At 47.0% G+C, this 15,990-nt stretch overlaps 1 protein-coding gene across 1 annotated transcript; it reads left to right on the top strand.

Annotated features, from left to right (window-relative positions):
* Positions 1–2,402: 2,402 nt before the first annotated feature.
* LOC117967011 (cyclin-dependent kinase 2) lies at positions 2,403–15,141 on the top strand. The gene is made up of 7 exons (XM_059011518.1): positions 2,403–2,769; positions 4,812–4,889; positions 5,207–5,327; positions 5,491–5,661; positions 6,117–6,218; positions 9,268–9,471; positions 12,995–15,141. Exons 1-7 carry the CDS (start codon positions 2,654–2,656, stop codon positions 13,097–13,099), a joined length of 897 nt encoding a protein of 298 aa, XP_058867501.1. The 5' UTR covers positions 2,403–2,653; the 3' UTR covers positions 13,100–15,141.
* The last annotated feature ends 849 nt before the right edge of the window (positions 15,142–15,990 follow it).

The following is a 15,990-nucleotide window of genomic DNA, read 5'->3' as shown; positions in this document are numbered from 1 at the left end:
TTGTTATTGTCCCTTCGATCAGCATCCTGTATATTATTAAATGTGTCACATAGTTACAGTTTTACACAACGCTACAAAACGCTATTGACAGAACTCTTCCATAGTCCTCTGTGCAATCTAACAGAGCAGCCTGTTTGTGTTTTAAACAGAAATAGCTTCCACAGAGCTGACACAGAAAGATAATATTTTCAACATAGCACAAGGGCAGCTGGAGGCTGTCACTGGTGGAATATATCAGTGCCATTGCAAATCCCTGAGAAACACTGACCACAGTCACTGTGCACAGAAATGATGCAGTTTCTACTCAGCATTACTAAGTTACCATGGTTGGCATGTTTTGTAATGTGCTTTTTTCACTCTGAGCTTTACCATGCTTACTTATGCTTTACCATGCTTTCATTGTGCTTTGCTAGGCTTTCCCTATAGGGAACTTTTATAAGGGATACCCCACTATACACCAGCAATTACCACGAGTATTTTATAAAGGTAACTTCATTCAATGCGATCCATGCCAGATTTCTTGTGCACAGCCTTGTGGTTCTGTGTCACAAGATGCAGACAGCTAGGGGCAACTGAACTCTTGGAATGTTAGTGAAAGGGGTCTTTTCATTGGCTAAGAGAGGATTGATGTTTTTTTTTTTTTTTTTTTACTTGTGACATCATAACACAAGCCACGTGAAATGGCTCTAAGGCTCTTCTATTCTCACAAGTCCTTTATATTAATCCTATCTGTGCCAAGCAAAGGAATCAGGTTTTCCAATCGGTGTTGTGATTCTGAAATGGATTCCTGCCTTATAAGGATTAAACATGGAATTGCTCATTCTTATCCTATTCTGCACATGCTGCACATCAGCGTTTCATCACTGGAGTCACTACCAGGAATGCACACTTTGTAAGTCAGGTGTGTCGTATAGTTTCCTCCAGTTCTAACAGGTATAAAATGAACTAGAGCGATTTAAGAACAGGGTAGGTGGGAGCTGGACTGGACGGGTTCAGAGTGTTTAAAACAAACCCTACACAAGACAGCACTCAAACAGAGCCGTGTCTGAGCCCTGTGTGGAATGTGAGGTTAATCCAGATCAGAACCGCTCTTGTGACTTTCTGTTTGGTGGGATTTGGCTTCAGTTTCAACACCCACCTCAGTGTGCTACTTTGTGACACCTAGTAAAAGGAAACTCTGTCTAACATAGTCAGGGTGAGGTAAAGAATGTGTCACTAACCCTGTGTGCTAAACAAATGTTATATACCGGGGCAACGTGGCTTACATGGACTGGGAGGGAGGGAAGCAGTGTGGCTCTAATGGTTAGAGCTGAGGGACTGGGAGGGGGGGAAGCAGTGTGGCTCTAGTGGTTAGAGCTGAGGGACTGGGAGGGAGGGAAGCAGTGTGGCTCTAGTGGTTAGAGCTGAGGGACTGGGAGGGAGGGAAGCAGTGTGGCTCTAGTGGTTAGAGCTGAGGGACTGGGAGGGAGGGAAGCAGTGTGGCTCTAGTGGTTAGAGCTGAGGGACTGGGAGGGAGGGAAGCAGTGTGGCTCTAGTGGTTAGAGCTGAGGGACTGGGAGGGAGGTAAGCAGTGTGGCTCTAGTGGTTAGAGCTGATGTACTGGGAGGGAGGGAAACTGTGGCTCTAGTTGTTATAGCTGAGGGACTGGGAGGGAGGGAAGCAGTGTGGCTCTAGTGGTCAGAGCTGAGGGACAGAGGGAGGGAAGCAGTGTGGCTCTAGTGGTTAGAGCTGAGGGACTGGGAGGGAGGGAAGCAGTGTGGCTCTAGTGGTCAGAGCTGAGGGACAGAGGGAGGGAAGCAGTATGGCCTGTCTATTTGAAATGATCAGCAATTCTTATTTTTACTTCCAAGCCTGTGATATAAGATCCATGTACATGCACACACAGGTAACACGGAACCTGCAGTTTTGCTGTGATATAAGATCCATGTACATGCACACACAGGTAACACGGAACCTGCAGTTTTGCTGTGATATAAGATCCATGTACATGCACACACAGGTACCTCGGAACCTGCAGTTTTGCTGTTGCTTGTTAGTAAGATAACTCCAGGTGTCCTGACGGCAGTTTTCTGGTAGTTTGTTTCGTTGCACTTCACGCTTAGCTTGCGGTCAACACTATCTGCCGGGGAATCTGAATATATAAACAGCGCCCTAGTGCCGCGTACTCAAACTCCCGCTGAACAGTAATTACATACCCCGCTCCCACTCCGCGGGGCTCCTTTATGGCGCTCGGTGGAAGTAGGTAGGCGAGGCTATTGCCAGAGTGGGCGGGGAGTGGGCGTGGTCATGTTGATACTGTGTGTCTATTGTGCTTCAGCTCGATTGGTAGGCGTGTTTATCGGTAAGGGCGGTTTATGTATCAGCCAATAAGACTGCGCGAGTAACGCATGGCATTCGAAATGGGAGTCACCTCTTCGAAGTCATTACTGAATAGGCGGGCGGATGGGAACGCGGGAACCAGCTGGCTTGAGTACTTTGTTACAGTGGAAAGCGCCACAGGTCGCCGTTACAGCTTCCTCACCCACCCCTCCTTCCACTATCCCACACACAAACCGCCTCCAGCGATCAAGGGTAAACATTTGTTTCTACAATTATAAATTGAATAATTAATCGAACTTTGATCAGACCGGTGGCGCGCGCGGCCGTAGGGGACATGGAGGCGTTCCAGAAAGTCGAGAAAATCGGAGAGGGGACCTACGGCGTGGTTTACAAAGCGAAAAACAAGCAGACTGGCGAGACGGTGGCCCTGAAGAAAATCCGCCTCGATACGTGAGTGTTTATGTCTTTGTACTGCGTGTGAACTGCGTTGATGCTGGATAGATTGCAGCCGGTGCCCGCACTGTGCCGATAGTACAGTGCAGGCTGAAACAGAGTGCCCTGTGTACTGTCTGTACAAAAACAAAGCAGGGTTTCATCCCGCATCCCATGACACGGCTCAACGATACAGATGCATTCATTATCACAGTGTGCTGGCTGGAGGCTACCTGCAATACTGCGCGCCAAGCTGTAAAAAACTCAATCTGTGTCGAGTTGTGTGAGGTTTCTATGCAAACACAAGCAGCTGTACAATGCCGCGAAACTGCGCAGTGAATGTCGTCACCTAACCCGTGCAAGGGTGGGCTGCAGCCCCAGTCTGTGTTTCCTATACTGATGAAGTGCGAGCACATTTTCTGTTATTGTGATGACGGGGCACGGCAGACTCGAAGGCTTTCTGCGGAGCTGTGTTGTCCCGACTGGCCCATGCATTTCGACACGAGGGTTGGAGCAGGGCGACCCCGTCCCGCTGCGTGGCATCAGTCCCGCTGAGTGTCGCCCCTGTCCACCTTTTCTTTCACCCAGCAATCCCAAACACACGCTCTGTGCAAATAATATCAGCAACAGTATAGTGCCAAGCCCGCGAGTCTGTATCCCTATAGGCTACTCCACGTCTGAAATGCATTACGGTTGTGTTTTTGACGTCAGTAAATGACCGCCGCTTTATACAATTAGAATGATCTGTTATCTTAAACTGACACATTGCTCCTTCTTTTGTGTCTGAGCTTCCGCATCCGTGCACGTTTTGTTTTGGTCACAGTTCCGGACGTTATGGAATGTGGGAACGTAAGTAAGAGTCTGTATTCTGCGGTATAAACTCAAGTGAAACTAAATTCCTGCTTATATATTTACCAGTTATACAACGTGTTGTAAACGGGACCGGAAATCATAAGTCGTGGTACATATTCTGCAGAACGTATTGCGGGATATACCCCAGTTACCGTTTCCGGTGTTCTTTTGAACCGTGCCTCCCGCAGGCACGTTACACACTGCTCCGTGACACTACAACCCCATGGGTGTGCTAATTGTTACCTCTGTAATCAAACCTTACCTGATGTCACTTCTGCCAGTAGCACATTCAGATATTTTCATAATAGAACTACCCGTTTCCCTTTCTCTGTAGTCCAAGCCAATACCATCGCTCTCTCTTTCTTCAGCCCTGATAAGCTACTGGCTCAGTGTTTGTGAGGGTTCTCCCTGGCAGTAGAATTCGTACTGGTAACAATATGAGATCCCAAAAGCTATTTATTTCACCCCTGCTAATGTACTGCGTTGACTCGAATTTAAGTTGCCCCTGAATTCAAGTCGCACCCCCCAAATACACAGAGCATAATAACAGTGAGTAAGTTAGAATCAGAGAGCGATGGAGAATCTGTCATTACCTTAGTGTTCCTGTTTCTCGTGCTCCTCCTAAAGATACATAAATAAATGATTGTTCATTTTGAAGCCCCGCGTTGATCATTTCAACACGTACTATGCTGGTAATATTATAGTATTGCATAGCCTTTCCATTGTGCCTCCATCTTCTGACTCATCTCAGATGCTGCAGTTTCTGTTTTATTTAGCAAACAAAATTACTTTTAAAAGCTGCATTAAATAATGTTCATGAAGTTTGCTGTGCAGCCATTTTAATATCCCGGTACTGTACCGAGAGTATTATCTGTAGTGGGCAGTACTGTGTACAGCTGGTCTTGTTCAAGCGCACCAGTATAATTGATATGTGTAAATATAAGTTGGTACCCTAACTAAAAACCTTGAATCCATGTCGCTCCCCCCAAAATTGAACTTTTATTTTGGCCACAAAAGTGCGATTTAAATTGGAGTAAATGGTATGTCCACAGGGGGTACAGTGGAGGTGATGGTAATTAGACAGGGCACGGTTTCCGTAAGTTAGCATGCGTTATTGAGAGATTGTGGGGGTCTGTCTGTCTGTCTGTCCATGCATCTGTCTGTGTGTCACGCTCTGAGGCTGGACTGTGATGTTTCTCTTCCTGCAGGGAGACGGAGGGAGTCCCCAGTACTGCCATCAGAGAGATCTCTCTTCTCAAGGAACTCAGTCACCCCAACATTGTCAAGTAAGGGTGGCTTTACAAACAAGCATCATGAAACTAGCCAGTTACAAGGCATGTGTTGTGACTGAACTCTGATAGTGTGTAATGTGAGTGTAACACTGGTCTGTTTCAGTCTGTGCTGTAGTGTGTAACGCTGGGCTGCGCCAGTCTGTGCTGTAGTGTGTAACGCTGGGCTGCTCCAGTCTGTGCTGTAGTGTGTAACGCTGGGCTGCTCCAGTCTGTGCTGTAGTGTGTAACGCTGGGCTGTTTCAGTCTGTGCTGTAGTGTGTAACGCTGGTCTGCTCCGTGTCTCTGGTTCAGTCTGTGCTCCTGTCCTGCAGGCTGAGTGATGTGATCCACACAGAGAATAAGCTCTACCTCGTCTTCGAGTTTCTGCACCAGGACCTCAAGAAGTTCATGGACTCCTCCTCCATCACTGGCATCCCCCTGCCTCTCATCAAGGTAGGGCAAACCTCGTGGCTAACGCAGCCAAACAAATAACTCTGTAAATCTGACCTGACACACACTTCCATTTGCTCCACAGTTCTCACCTCTCTCTCTCTCTCTCTCTCTCTCTCTCTCTCTCTCTCTCTCTCTCTCTCTCTCTCTCCTCTCTCTCTGTCAGAGTTACCTGTTCCAGTTGCTGCAGGGGCTGGCGTTTTGTCACTCTCATCGAGTTCTGCACAGGGACCTCAAGCCTCAGAACCTGCTCATCAACGCTGAGGGTGCCATCAAGCTGGCTGACTTTGGCCTGGCGCGGGCATTCGGGGTGCCAGTGCGCACCTACACACACGAGGTGAGGCTGCCACGGGGTACGGATCAGCCTCTTAAAGGCCGTACACAAATTCAGTCATTTTTATGATTCTAGAGATCTGACCTGTTGCGTGTATGTCTGTTTACAAACATCTGGTACTACACTAGGAAGGAAATCTCTGTTTGCAAGACGGCACGTTTTCAGCCAGGATCATGACACTGCTAGGGTGATATTGCAAAGGAAGTAAAGCAGTGAAGACTTCCTGCAAGGCAAGGCCAGCAAACTGGAAACTTTCTTTAGCCTCGTGTAGTGTCAGACGGCTGTTTAAAAATGCAAGTACATGCTGCTGTGACGTGTTTCTTTAAAACCTGTACGTGTGAGAGCTATGCAGCTCGTGGAAGCGCAGAATGGGTAAGATTGATGGAAGTATTCTGTTCCTTTTAAAGAAAGGTAGGGAGAGTGTGTTTGAAGTTGTCTGAAGTGTGCTCTGTGTGTAGGTGGTGACTCTGTGGTACAGGGCTCCGGAGATTCTGCTGGGATGCAAATACTACTCGACAGCCGTGGATATCTGGAGTCTGGGCTGCATCTTCGCTGAAATGGTAAGAGGATTATCTGCTTGCTGGGGAAGTAAGTGTTTCGCTTTATGTTCCCTGAGAGTCTCCCCTGGTAAAGGCACGGCCGCGTGGTGTGCAGGGTGAGTCACACAGTCAGGGGAGCGCAGGGGTCCCCGAGGGTCTCCCCTGGTAAAGGCACGGCCGCGTGGTGTGCAGGGTGAGTCACACAGTCAGGGGAGCGCAGGGGTCCCCGAGGGTCTCCCCTGGTAAAGGCACGGCCGCGTGGTGTGCAGGGTGAGTCACACAGTCAGGGGAGCGCAGGGGTCCCCAAGGGTCTCCCCTGGTAAAGGCACAGCCGCGTGATGTGCAGGGTGAGTCACACAGTCAGGGGAGTGCAGGGGTCCCCGAGGGTCTCCCCTGGTAAAGGCACAGCCGCATGGTGTGCAGGGTGAGTCACAGTCAGGGGAGCGCAGGTTCCTGACTGTGCCAAGTTGCTGATCTTCGCTGTGGCTTACACAGGGAGTGCTGACTGGGACTGTTTCTCCTCTGAGCTACAGTGGCCCCTGATGAAGTGCTTGACTGGGACTGTGAGCCCCCAGGGCGTGCTTGACTGGGACTGTGAGCCCCCAGGGCGTGCTTGACTGGGACTGTGAGCCCCCAGGGCGTGCTTGACCGGGACTGTGAGCCCCCAGGGCGTGCTTGACCGGGACTGTGAGCCCCCAGGGCGTGCTTGACTGGGACTGTGAGCCCCACAGTGTGTCTGGCAAGCCGCTGCAGCATTAGCTGCTACTAATATCTCAAACCATTTCAACTTTCAGTGCTGTGGCAAAATCTAACACCACCCTTTACTTTGCCCTGTGACCTAAGATGGCTGAAATATTCAGGTCACCCACAGCTGATCAAGTCCTGTGATTGACCTTCATAACCAGAGATGAGATAATAATGGAAAAAAATTTTCTGGAGGAATGTTTGTTTACACACTAAATAAAGGGTGTCTTTGTTTCCCTGACGCAATGTGATAACGTGCAGAGATCACGATGCTGCATAGTTACCCCACCATCCTGCCCTGGGGGTATAGAAGCGCATCAAAGGGGGGTCTGTGTGAGTCAGATACACGCGGTGCAGGGCAGGGCTCTTAGAACTGAGGAAACGCAGGGCTGGGACACTTGCAGAACTTCTGTATTTTGTAGCAAGCATGTCTTTTTGTTTTAGAGATATCTGCTACGGGGGTTAAAGAAATTTTGCATGCGTTACTTTCAGGGTCTTAGTTCATTTGACATGGAGTGAGATTCCATTGAGAAACTTTTTGTCATTGAATTTGTTTTGTTTAGTATTTTTAAATTCCTCACGATTGCAGGCTCCAGACTGCAGCTAAAATAGTCGCGACTTGGAAACGATGCAAGACTGGCAATAAACACATGACCCCGCCCACGCATTCCTATTGGACATACTAGAGATGGGCGGTGCAGGTCACCACTTGCCTTGTTTATTATGCTTGCCTATTGCTTTTCTCTTATTCTGTTTGTGCACGTGCGTCCTGACATAAGTAATAAATGCATTTGTATCTATTGATTCATATTGGGCTTGGCGTGTTGTTCGGTGGTCAGCTCTGTCTCTAGAACACTTTGCTTGCCTCCCGAGGGGGGTTCGCTAGAGACATCTTCGGTATAATGTTGCTGTTTATTAGTCGTTATAATGTTCGAGCAATAGACATTTTTTTGCAGCTTATTTTGTAGAATGTTTTGTTTTACTAAGAAGCAAGTAACATTACCCTTATAAAAGCTGCTTATAAAGTCGCATGGTAATTTCTGCAGTTTATCGCCCATGCTACACATTTGCTGCGCTTTACTTTATTTGGCGGTCGAGAATGTGGCTTTACCATACGTCTCTGATTTACCGAGCCTGACAGGGCAGACCCCAGTGCAGGTGATCAGGGAGGCAGGCCGAGCGCCACAGGATACCTGGTGAGGCTGACTCTGTGAATAAAGGTTTGATGGTTGTATAGAGTTCACAGGCTTACGCTGAGGCCAAATTCCAATTAGTTCAGAGGACCGAGTTAAGGAACAAATTGCCGAAATACAGAACTGCAGGAAATCTGAAGAACCAAAGATGTAAAATGACAGCATGAGGAAGCAGAGCGGTTCCAGCAGCAGCATCCGAGGACAGGGGCAACGTCAGAACAGCAGATCACATGAGAGGACAGGGGCAGCGTCGGAACAGCAGATCACATGTGAGGACAGGGGCAGCGTCAGAACAGCAGATCACATGAGAGGACAGGGGCAGCGTCGGAACAGGAGATCAGATGTGAGGACAGGGGCAGCGTCGGAACAGCAGATCACATGAGAGGACAGGGGCAGCGTCGGAACAGGAGATCAGATGTGAGGACAGGGGGCAGGGAGCATAGATGAGCAATGAGGCAGCAAACCAGTACAAACATTACATTTCTGTTTTTGTATAATTTTAGTGTTATTCTTGTATTTTTAAGCAGTTGAATATGGAAGCAACTAACTTGATCTTAAAGTGGCGCCCAACAATTGGATTTGGTGCCCAAAATGTTTGGCCATTACGTTAACGTACTGGGAATGTTTCAAATCAGAAACTCCGTCACAGAAGCCCTGCATTAAGCTGAGGGAACATGAAGTCACTTTGTGGCTTTGAACTTGGTTTCAAGGCACTGCACGGCACACCAGGGGAGATTTGGGGTTTGATCCAGCAAAGCTGCCTCAAATTCGGTCTCCTGGAACCAGGTTTCAAGCCACTGTTCCTGAAAAAGTGTTCTCTCCGCTTTAGTGTTGTTACTTTATCATGCACTGCAGTGTTGATCTGTGCCTGTGTGGGGGGAAAGACTGGACTTAGTTTAATTTTCTAATTTGAAAAGCTATTCTCTGAACTCTACTTTAATCAGCTGCTTTGTTAAAACAGTGTTTCATTGCATCCTATATGAGTAATGAATGAGGGAGCTGCTGCAGCCCTGTAGAGTTTAATCACAGAATGCAGAGTGTTAGCTCACCCTGCATTACTCCACTTAGTCAGTCGATAGTCATGATTTAGATGTTGGGGTGACTCTGCTGAGCGCAGTTCTCCTCTCTTCCAGGTCACGAGGAGGGCGCTGTTCCCCGGTGATTCGGAGATCGACCAGCTCTTCCGGATATTCCGTACCCTGGGCACGCCGGACGAGGCAGTGTGGCCGGGGGTCACCTCCATGCCCGATTACAAGTCCACCTTCCCCAAGTGGGCAAGGCAGGAGTTCAGTAAGGTGGTGCCTCCGCTGGATGAGGAAGGCAGGGATCTGCTGGCGGTAAGAGTCAATACTGCTGTCACTGTCTAAATACAGCGTTCCCCCCGTGCTGCTGTCGCTGTTTAAATACAGCTCTCCCCCTGTGCTGCTGTCACTGTTTAAATACAGCGTTCCCCCGTGCTGCTGTCACTGTTTAAATACAGCTCTCCCCCTGTGCTGCTGTCTCTGTTTAAATACAGCTCTCCCCCTGTGCTGCTGTCGCTGTTTAAATACAGCTCTCCCCCTGTGCTGCTGTCACTGTTTAAATACAGCGTTCCCCCTGTGCTGCTGTCACTGTTTAAATACAGCGTTCCCCCTGTGCTGCTGTCTCTGTTTAAATACAGCGTTCCCCCTGTGCTGCTGTCACTGTTTAAATACAGCTCTCCCCCTGTGCTGCTGTCTCTGTTTAAATACAGCTCTTCCCCTGTGCTGCTGTCGCTGTTTAAATACAGCTCTCCCCCTGTGCTGCTGTCACTGTTTAAATACAGCTCTTCCCCTGTGCTGCTGTCACTGTTTAAATACAGCTCTTCCCCTGTGCTGCTGTCTCTGTTTAAATACAGCTCTTCCCCTGTGCTGCTGTCACTGTTTAAATACAGCGTTCCCCCTGTGCTGCTGTCTCTGTTTAAATACAGCGTTCCCCCTGTGCTGCTGTCACTGTTTAAATACAGCGTTCCCCCTGTGCTGCTGTCTCTGTTTAAATACAGCGTTCCCCTGTGCTGCTGTCACTGTTTAAATACAGCGTTCCCCCTGTGCTGCTGTCGCTGTTTAAATACAGCGTCCCCCTGTGCTGCTGTCTCTGTTTAAATACAGCGTTCCCCCTGTGTTGCTGTCGCTGTTTAAATACAGCGTTCCCCCTGTGCTGCTGTCTCTGTTTAAATACAGCGTTCCCCTGTGCTGCTGTCTCTGTTTAAATACAGCGTTCCCCCTGTGCTGCTGTCGCTGTTTAAATACAGCGTTCCCCCTGTGCTGCTGTCTCTGTTTAAATACAGCGTTCCCCCTGTGCTGCTGTCTCTGTTTAAATACAGCGTTCCCCCTGTGCTGCTGTCTCTGTTTAAATACAGCGTTCCCCCTGTGCTGCTGTCACTGTTTAAATACAGCTCTCCCCCTGTGCTGCTGTCACTGTTTAAATACAGCGTTCCCCCTGTGCTGCTGTCACTGTTTAAATACAGCGTTCCCCTGTGCTGCTGTCGCTGTTTAAATACAGCGTTCCCCCTGTGCTGCTGTCTCTGTTTAAATACAGCGTTCCCCCTGTGCTGCTGTCACTGTTTAAATACAGCTCTCCCCCTGTGCTGCTGTCTCTGTTTAAATACAGCGTTCCCCTGTGCTGCTGTCACTGTTTAAATACAGCGTTCCCCTGTGCTGCTGTCACTGTTTAAATACAGCGTCCCCCTGTGCTGCTGTCTCTGTTTAAATACAGCGTTCCCCCTGTGCTGCTGTCACTGTTTAAATACAGCGTTCCCCCTGTGCTGCTGTCTCTGTTTAAATACAGCTCTCCCCCTGTGCTGCTGTCACTGTTTAAATACAGCTCTCCCCCTGTGCTGCTGTCGCTGTTTAAATACAGCGTTCCCCTGTGCTGCTGTCTCTGTTTAAATACAGCTCTCCCCCTGTGCTGCTGTCACTGTTTAAATACAGCTCTCCCCCTGTGCTGCTGTCACTGTTTAAATACAGCTCTCCCCTGTGCTGCTGTCACTGTTTAAATACAGCTCTCCCCTGTGCTGCTGTCTCTGTTTAAATACAGCGCTCCCCGTCCCCCTGGCATTCTTCTCATGGTTAACATCCTGACAGCTTTGTACACGTATATCAAAGCTCTTTTCAAAATGGCCGCTCTAGTGCACTGGGGATTGAGATCGGATTTGCTACCCTGGGATTTTTTCACAGCACGGTCACACAAAAAAAATCTCATGCAGGGCAGTATTGCTACATGTGAAAACTTTATAACAATAAAGCCAAAATGAAAATGCTTTCATTTGCTTCAAAATCATTTCAAACTAGTTAATAGACGAGCAAGCACTGGCACAATCAGCTGGGTTTCTGATCGCATCATCAATTCCACATTTTTGAAATCCATTGATGGAAATGTCCGGTCTACTCTTAATGTTTTCAATCAGATTGGTTTCATCGCTGTCATTCTCATTTCCACTTTGATATCTGACACATTATTTCTCTTGTCCAGCGCTTCTTTAATCTGTTCTGTGTACCAGTCTGACAGAGGGCGGGATCGCTACCAGCACTGTATGCAACCCTCTGATTGGTGGAAGTATTATTGGCAATCCAATCAAAACAGCCAATAAAGCCCAAATAAAGTATCCGCCCGGTATACAGTTAGCCTAGGTTAAGATGTGCGCTGTCATTTTTAAATCCTGAACCTTCTACACCCCTCCGAGGACACAGTCCGTGCCCCCCAGTTTGAGAACCACTGCTCTAAATCACTGCAAGAAGAGAGAATAATCCTGACACGATCAGTGCACTAAAGCAGACATTTTGAAAAGAGCTTTGAACAGACTTTAAGTGTAAAAAGTTGTCAGGATGTTAATGAAAAGAAAATGACAGGTGTGTTATTTAAACAGTATGTGGGGATGTGGAACGCTGTATTTTTCTGAACCCCACTCTTTGCTCTTTTAAGCACACATTATCAGAGCCCCAGTAACGTGGGGTCATAATAATGAATTTTTAGACCTTGTTCTGTAGATCATGGCTGGCAAGGGACTGACAGTGTTTTACAAACCTTCAGAGGGTAGAAATCTGTTGCATTGCAATTGAGAACCATCAAAACCCTTATTAACTGCAGTGCTGTCCTCTGTATTAACCCTTTGCGGTCCATTGTGGGACTGGGTCCGACATTGCAATTATTCCTCACAGGTCCTTTGTCGGACTGGGTCCGACATCATTATAGCAACGCAATAAATGGGTGTTTAGTCGTTTTTTCTCCGGAAAAAGCCGAGAAAACCATTCAATTGCCGAGTGGTAGCGACAGGAGCCGAGTCGGGGAAAAAAAAAAAAAAAAAAAAAAAAAGGCGTATTTCATGAATAGTCATACATGGTATCAGGTATCAGATAATGGGCGTCCATAATAAACAAGCTGGCTAAGTGCGTCAGCGCACTGAGACTATCACGGACATTTGCAGAGCTTTTTTCAGATGTTATAGTAATAAAATAATGACTTGGATCGCATTATTGAGGAGTTTGGTGATAAAACGAGTGATCTGGAGATGATCGATCGGTATGTACGACTATTATTATTATTTATTTCTTACACAGCTGAACGCTATAGCAAACAAAAGGCTGGGGAGGGGCTGGAGATGCCTAGTGTGTGCTTTGTTGATATGCAGGGCCATTTAAACCCGTTTTGACTGTGAAAAAAAATACTTTTAAAAAGCGCGTATAAAATTAACTTTGCGTGTGTGTTAATTAATTAGACCTGGCGTGCCTGACGCGCGATTAATAAATGGACCGCAAAGGGTTAATACAGTGACCCACACTTTATACGCAACAACTGGTTGTTGATTAATACAAACTTTTTTTTTTGTTTTTCCTTATTTTTCAGCAAATGCTTCACTACGACCCTAATAAGCGAATTTCAGCCAAAAATGCGCTAGTGCACCGATTCTTCCGGGATGTCACCATGCCGCTGCCGCACCTACGCCCTTGAGGGACAGACTGACACGGGGGGGGGGGGGGGGGCAGACGGATGGCGGGAGCAGGACAATAGCGCCCCCCACTGGAACTGAAACCACATAACAAGATCCTGAAAATTCAACACCAGCAGTTTAATATATTGTATAAGCGCCTTCCTTTGCTACAGTACGAGGAAACTGGAATGACTATCAGAAAGGACTTTATAATTTCTGTTTCTTTTACATAATATACAGTTCAGCTGAAATCATTTTACTGAGAAAGCATTGCTGCAAATCTCTTTTGAATTTGAAAATGCTGCCAAATTTCTCTCCTTGTTAGTCTGTTACGGGAGTTGAGATGCTGTTTTGCACATTGTGTTTTTCTAGGGATTTTAAAGGGAGGTTGCCTCCCAAACGTTGCAAAATTTGCTGAGAATTGTGGCTTTTAAAAGCTTTGCAGATTTTATTAAAAATGGTGTATTTGTAAGTTTTCACTGAGAAGTAACACAATTGTTTGCGTTCAGGTCTGAGGAGGCACAGTGTTCCCTTGACCCAGTCCTGGTTTCAGATCTCCCGTTGTTTGAAATGACCAGGAGCCTGGAGTTTGATCAGTCAGGCCCCTGCTCAGTCTGAATTCACTGCATTCATCACAGCAAGAATACATCTCGCCTGTGAGTGTGGCTTTACCAGTAGGAGTTGTTCATGCAGCTATAAGGGAGGAAGAGTTTGTTTAACATGACACTCCTGCTCATTGAAGGTAGTTCTGTAACTCAGGATTGGTTTTAAGCCATGGTATAGACAGATACTGCTGTAAAGTCTTGTGAGACACACATTAGGAAAATGCCAAAGGTAACAAATACAAATCAATAGGGGGAACTTCGTGAAACTCAAAAATGTTCTCTTAAAGAAACATATAGGGGTGTGCACAAACTAGTTCCTATCGTTTTAATGTGCACTGGGAATTCAACTGAGAGACTAGACCTAGTTCCTTAACTGTAGTGCTCTTTGCTGTGACTGTCTCAATGGAGGTTGTGTTTTGAGGGGGGGACTCCATACTATTTTTGTATAAATCATTTGGTGCTGTAAATTTATAGGGAAACCCCCATAGTCTCGGAGGGTCTCTCCTGGTGAAGGCACGGCCGAATGGTCTGCAGGATGAGCCACACAGGCAGGGGAGCGCAGGTTCCTGGCTGTGCCACGTTGGCAATCTTCACTTCCACAGGGAGCGTCTGGGTTAGGGAGGCAAAATCTTCCGAGACTTTCTCCTCCTTGTGCTACAGCGGCCACTACTGGACAGATGACCTGCACCTGCACAGTTTGTCCTCCAGGAGGCGGTGGCTCACTTCCACTGTGGAGCTCCGGGGTGTGAAGAGGTGATTGGCTCAGGGATCGGAGGACACACACTGAGCTTCAGCTCTCCTGAGCTGTCGTGGGGAGGGAGTGTAATTGGAACTTCTCAGTTTGGGAGATAAATGGGGCTACAATAATTGGACCACTAAATAATGAACAATTACTTGATTAAAAGGGATTGATAGGAAGGTTAAAAAAAACTCCATTCAGGAATTTGAGCTGTGCATTTGAGACATGTTGAGCTAATATCACTGCGTTGATACAGTTTACTTCATTCAGAAGTTCTTTTTTAGGCATTTTTCTAAGTAACACGTTCCCCCCTTAATGTATATTTTGTAAGTTTGAGGGGTTTCACTCAACAGGACAGATTAATAATTGAAAGAATCTAGAAGTGTGTTTTTACTGTCAGGTTTGTTTAATTGAAGTAATGTAGGAGATGGGTGTAAGAACAGCGCATTAATGAATAGCGATTAGAAATATTTAAACTTGTTTCTAGACGGGGGTTGAGAAATTAAATATTTTTGTCATAGGTATTTAATATTGATGTTGAAATGTTTCAAATTTTAAACAGTTTAAAGGTTTTATGCTTGTAAACTTTTTGATAAATGTTATTTGCCATTTCTCCACATTTCTAGAGCAGTTGGATATTGGCAATAAACCACAGCCCATGTTCTACCACTGTCTGTTATTAGCAATAAAAGTGACATATTCAGTCATTCAAAAGTAACTACGAGAGTCATTGCATTCACATCACCTTTCTATTTAATGAGTTGCTTTGAGTTTGTCTGGAGAATCCTAACTGCTGGGGGTGAACAGCCTTCCTTATTCCATTCCATTCATTAGCTCCAGCCCCACGTGCTCCACATCCTACAGGCTGATTTATTAACTCCAGCCCCACGTGCTCCACATCCTACAGGCTGATTCATTAACTCCAGCTCCACGTCCTCCACATCCTACAGGCTGATTCATTAACTCCAGCTCCACATCCTACAGGCTGATTCATTAACTCCAGCTCTACATGCTCCACATCCTACAGACTGATTCATTAACTCCAGCCCCACGTGCTCCACATCCTACAGGCTGATTCATTAACTCCAGCTCCACGTGCTCCACATCCTACAGGCTGATTCATTAACTCCAGCTCCACGTCCTCCACATCCTACAGGCTGATTCATTAACTCCAGCTCCACATCCCACAGGCTGATTCATTAACTCCAGCTCCACGTGCTCCACATCCTACAGGCTGATTCATTAACTCCAGCTCCACGTCCTCCACATCCCACAGGCTGATTCATTAACTCCAGCTCCACGTGCTCCACATCCTACAGGCTGATTCATTAGCTCCAGCCCCACGTGCTCCACATCTTACAGGCTGATTCATTAACTCCAGCTCCACGTGCTCCACATCCTACAGGCTGATTCATTAACTCCAGCTCCACATGCTCCATCGGGGGTGAGGCTGAGTGCTTGCATGCCAATGTGAGGGTGTTTTTGAAATTGCATCCGGCACCACTATGGATAATTTGATGACTTGTCTTCTAGGGGCACATTGTGGTCCCATTGCAGATTGCAATGA

This window comes from Acipenser ruthenus, chromosome 42 (assembly GCF_902713425.1).
Source record: "Acipenser ruthenus chromosome 42, fAciRut3.2 maternal haplotype, whole genome shotgun sequence".
Lineage (NCBI taxonomy): Eukaryota > Metazoa > Chordata > Actinopteri > Acipenseriformes > Acipenseridae > Acipenser > Acipenser ruthenus.
The sequence above is the reverse complement of the archived record's forward strand: the minus strand, read 5'-3'. Positions and strand labels throughout refer to the sequence as shown.

Coding starts and splice junctions, on each gene's coding strand:
- LOC117967011 (XM_059011518.1), top strand. CDS start 2,654: ATGGAGGCGTTCCAGAAAGTCGAGAAAATCGGAGAGGGGACCTACGGC. Junction 2,770..4,811: donor AAGAAAATCCGCCTCGATAC/GTGAGTGTTTAT, acceptor CTCTTCCTGCAG/GGAGACGGAGGGAGTCCCCA. Junction 5,328..5,490: donor TCCCCCTGCCTCTCATCAAG/GTAGGGCAAACC, acceptor TCTCTCTGTCAG/AGTTACCTGTTCCAGTTGCT.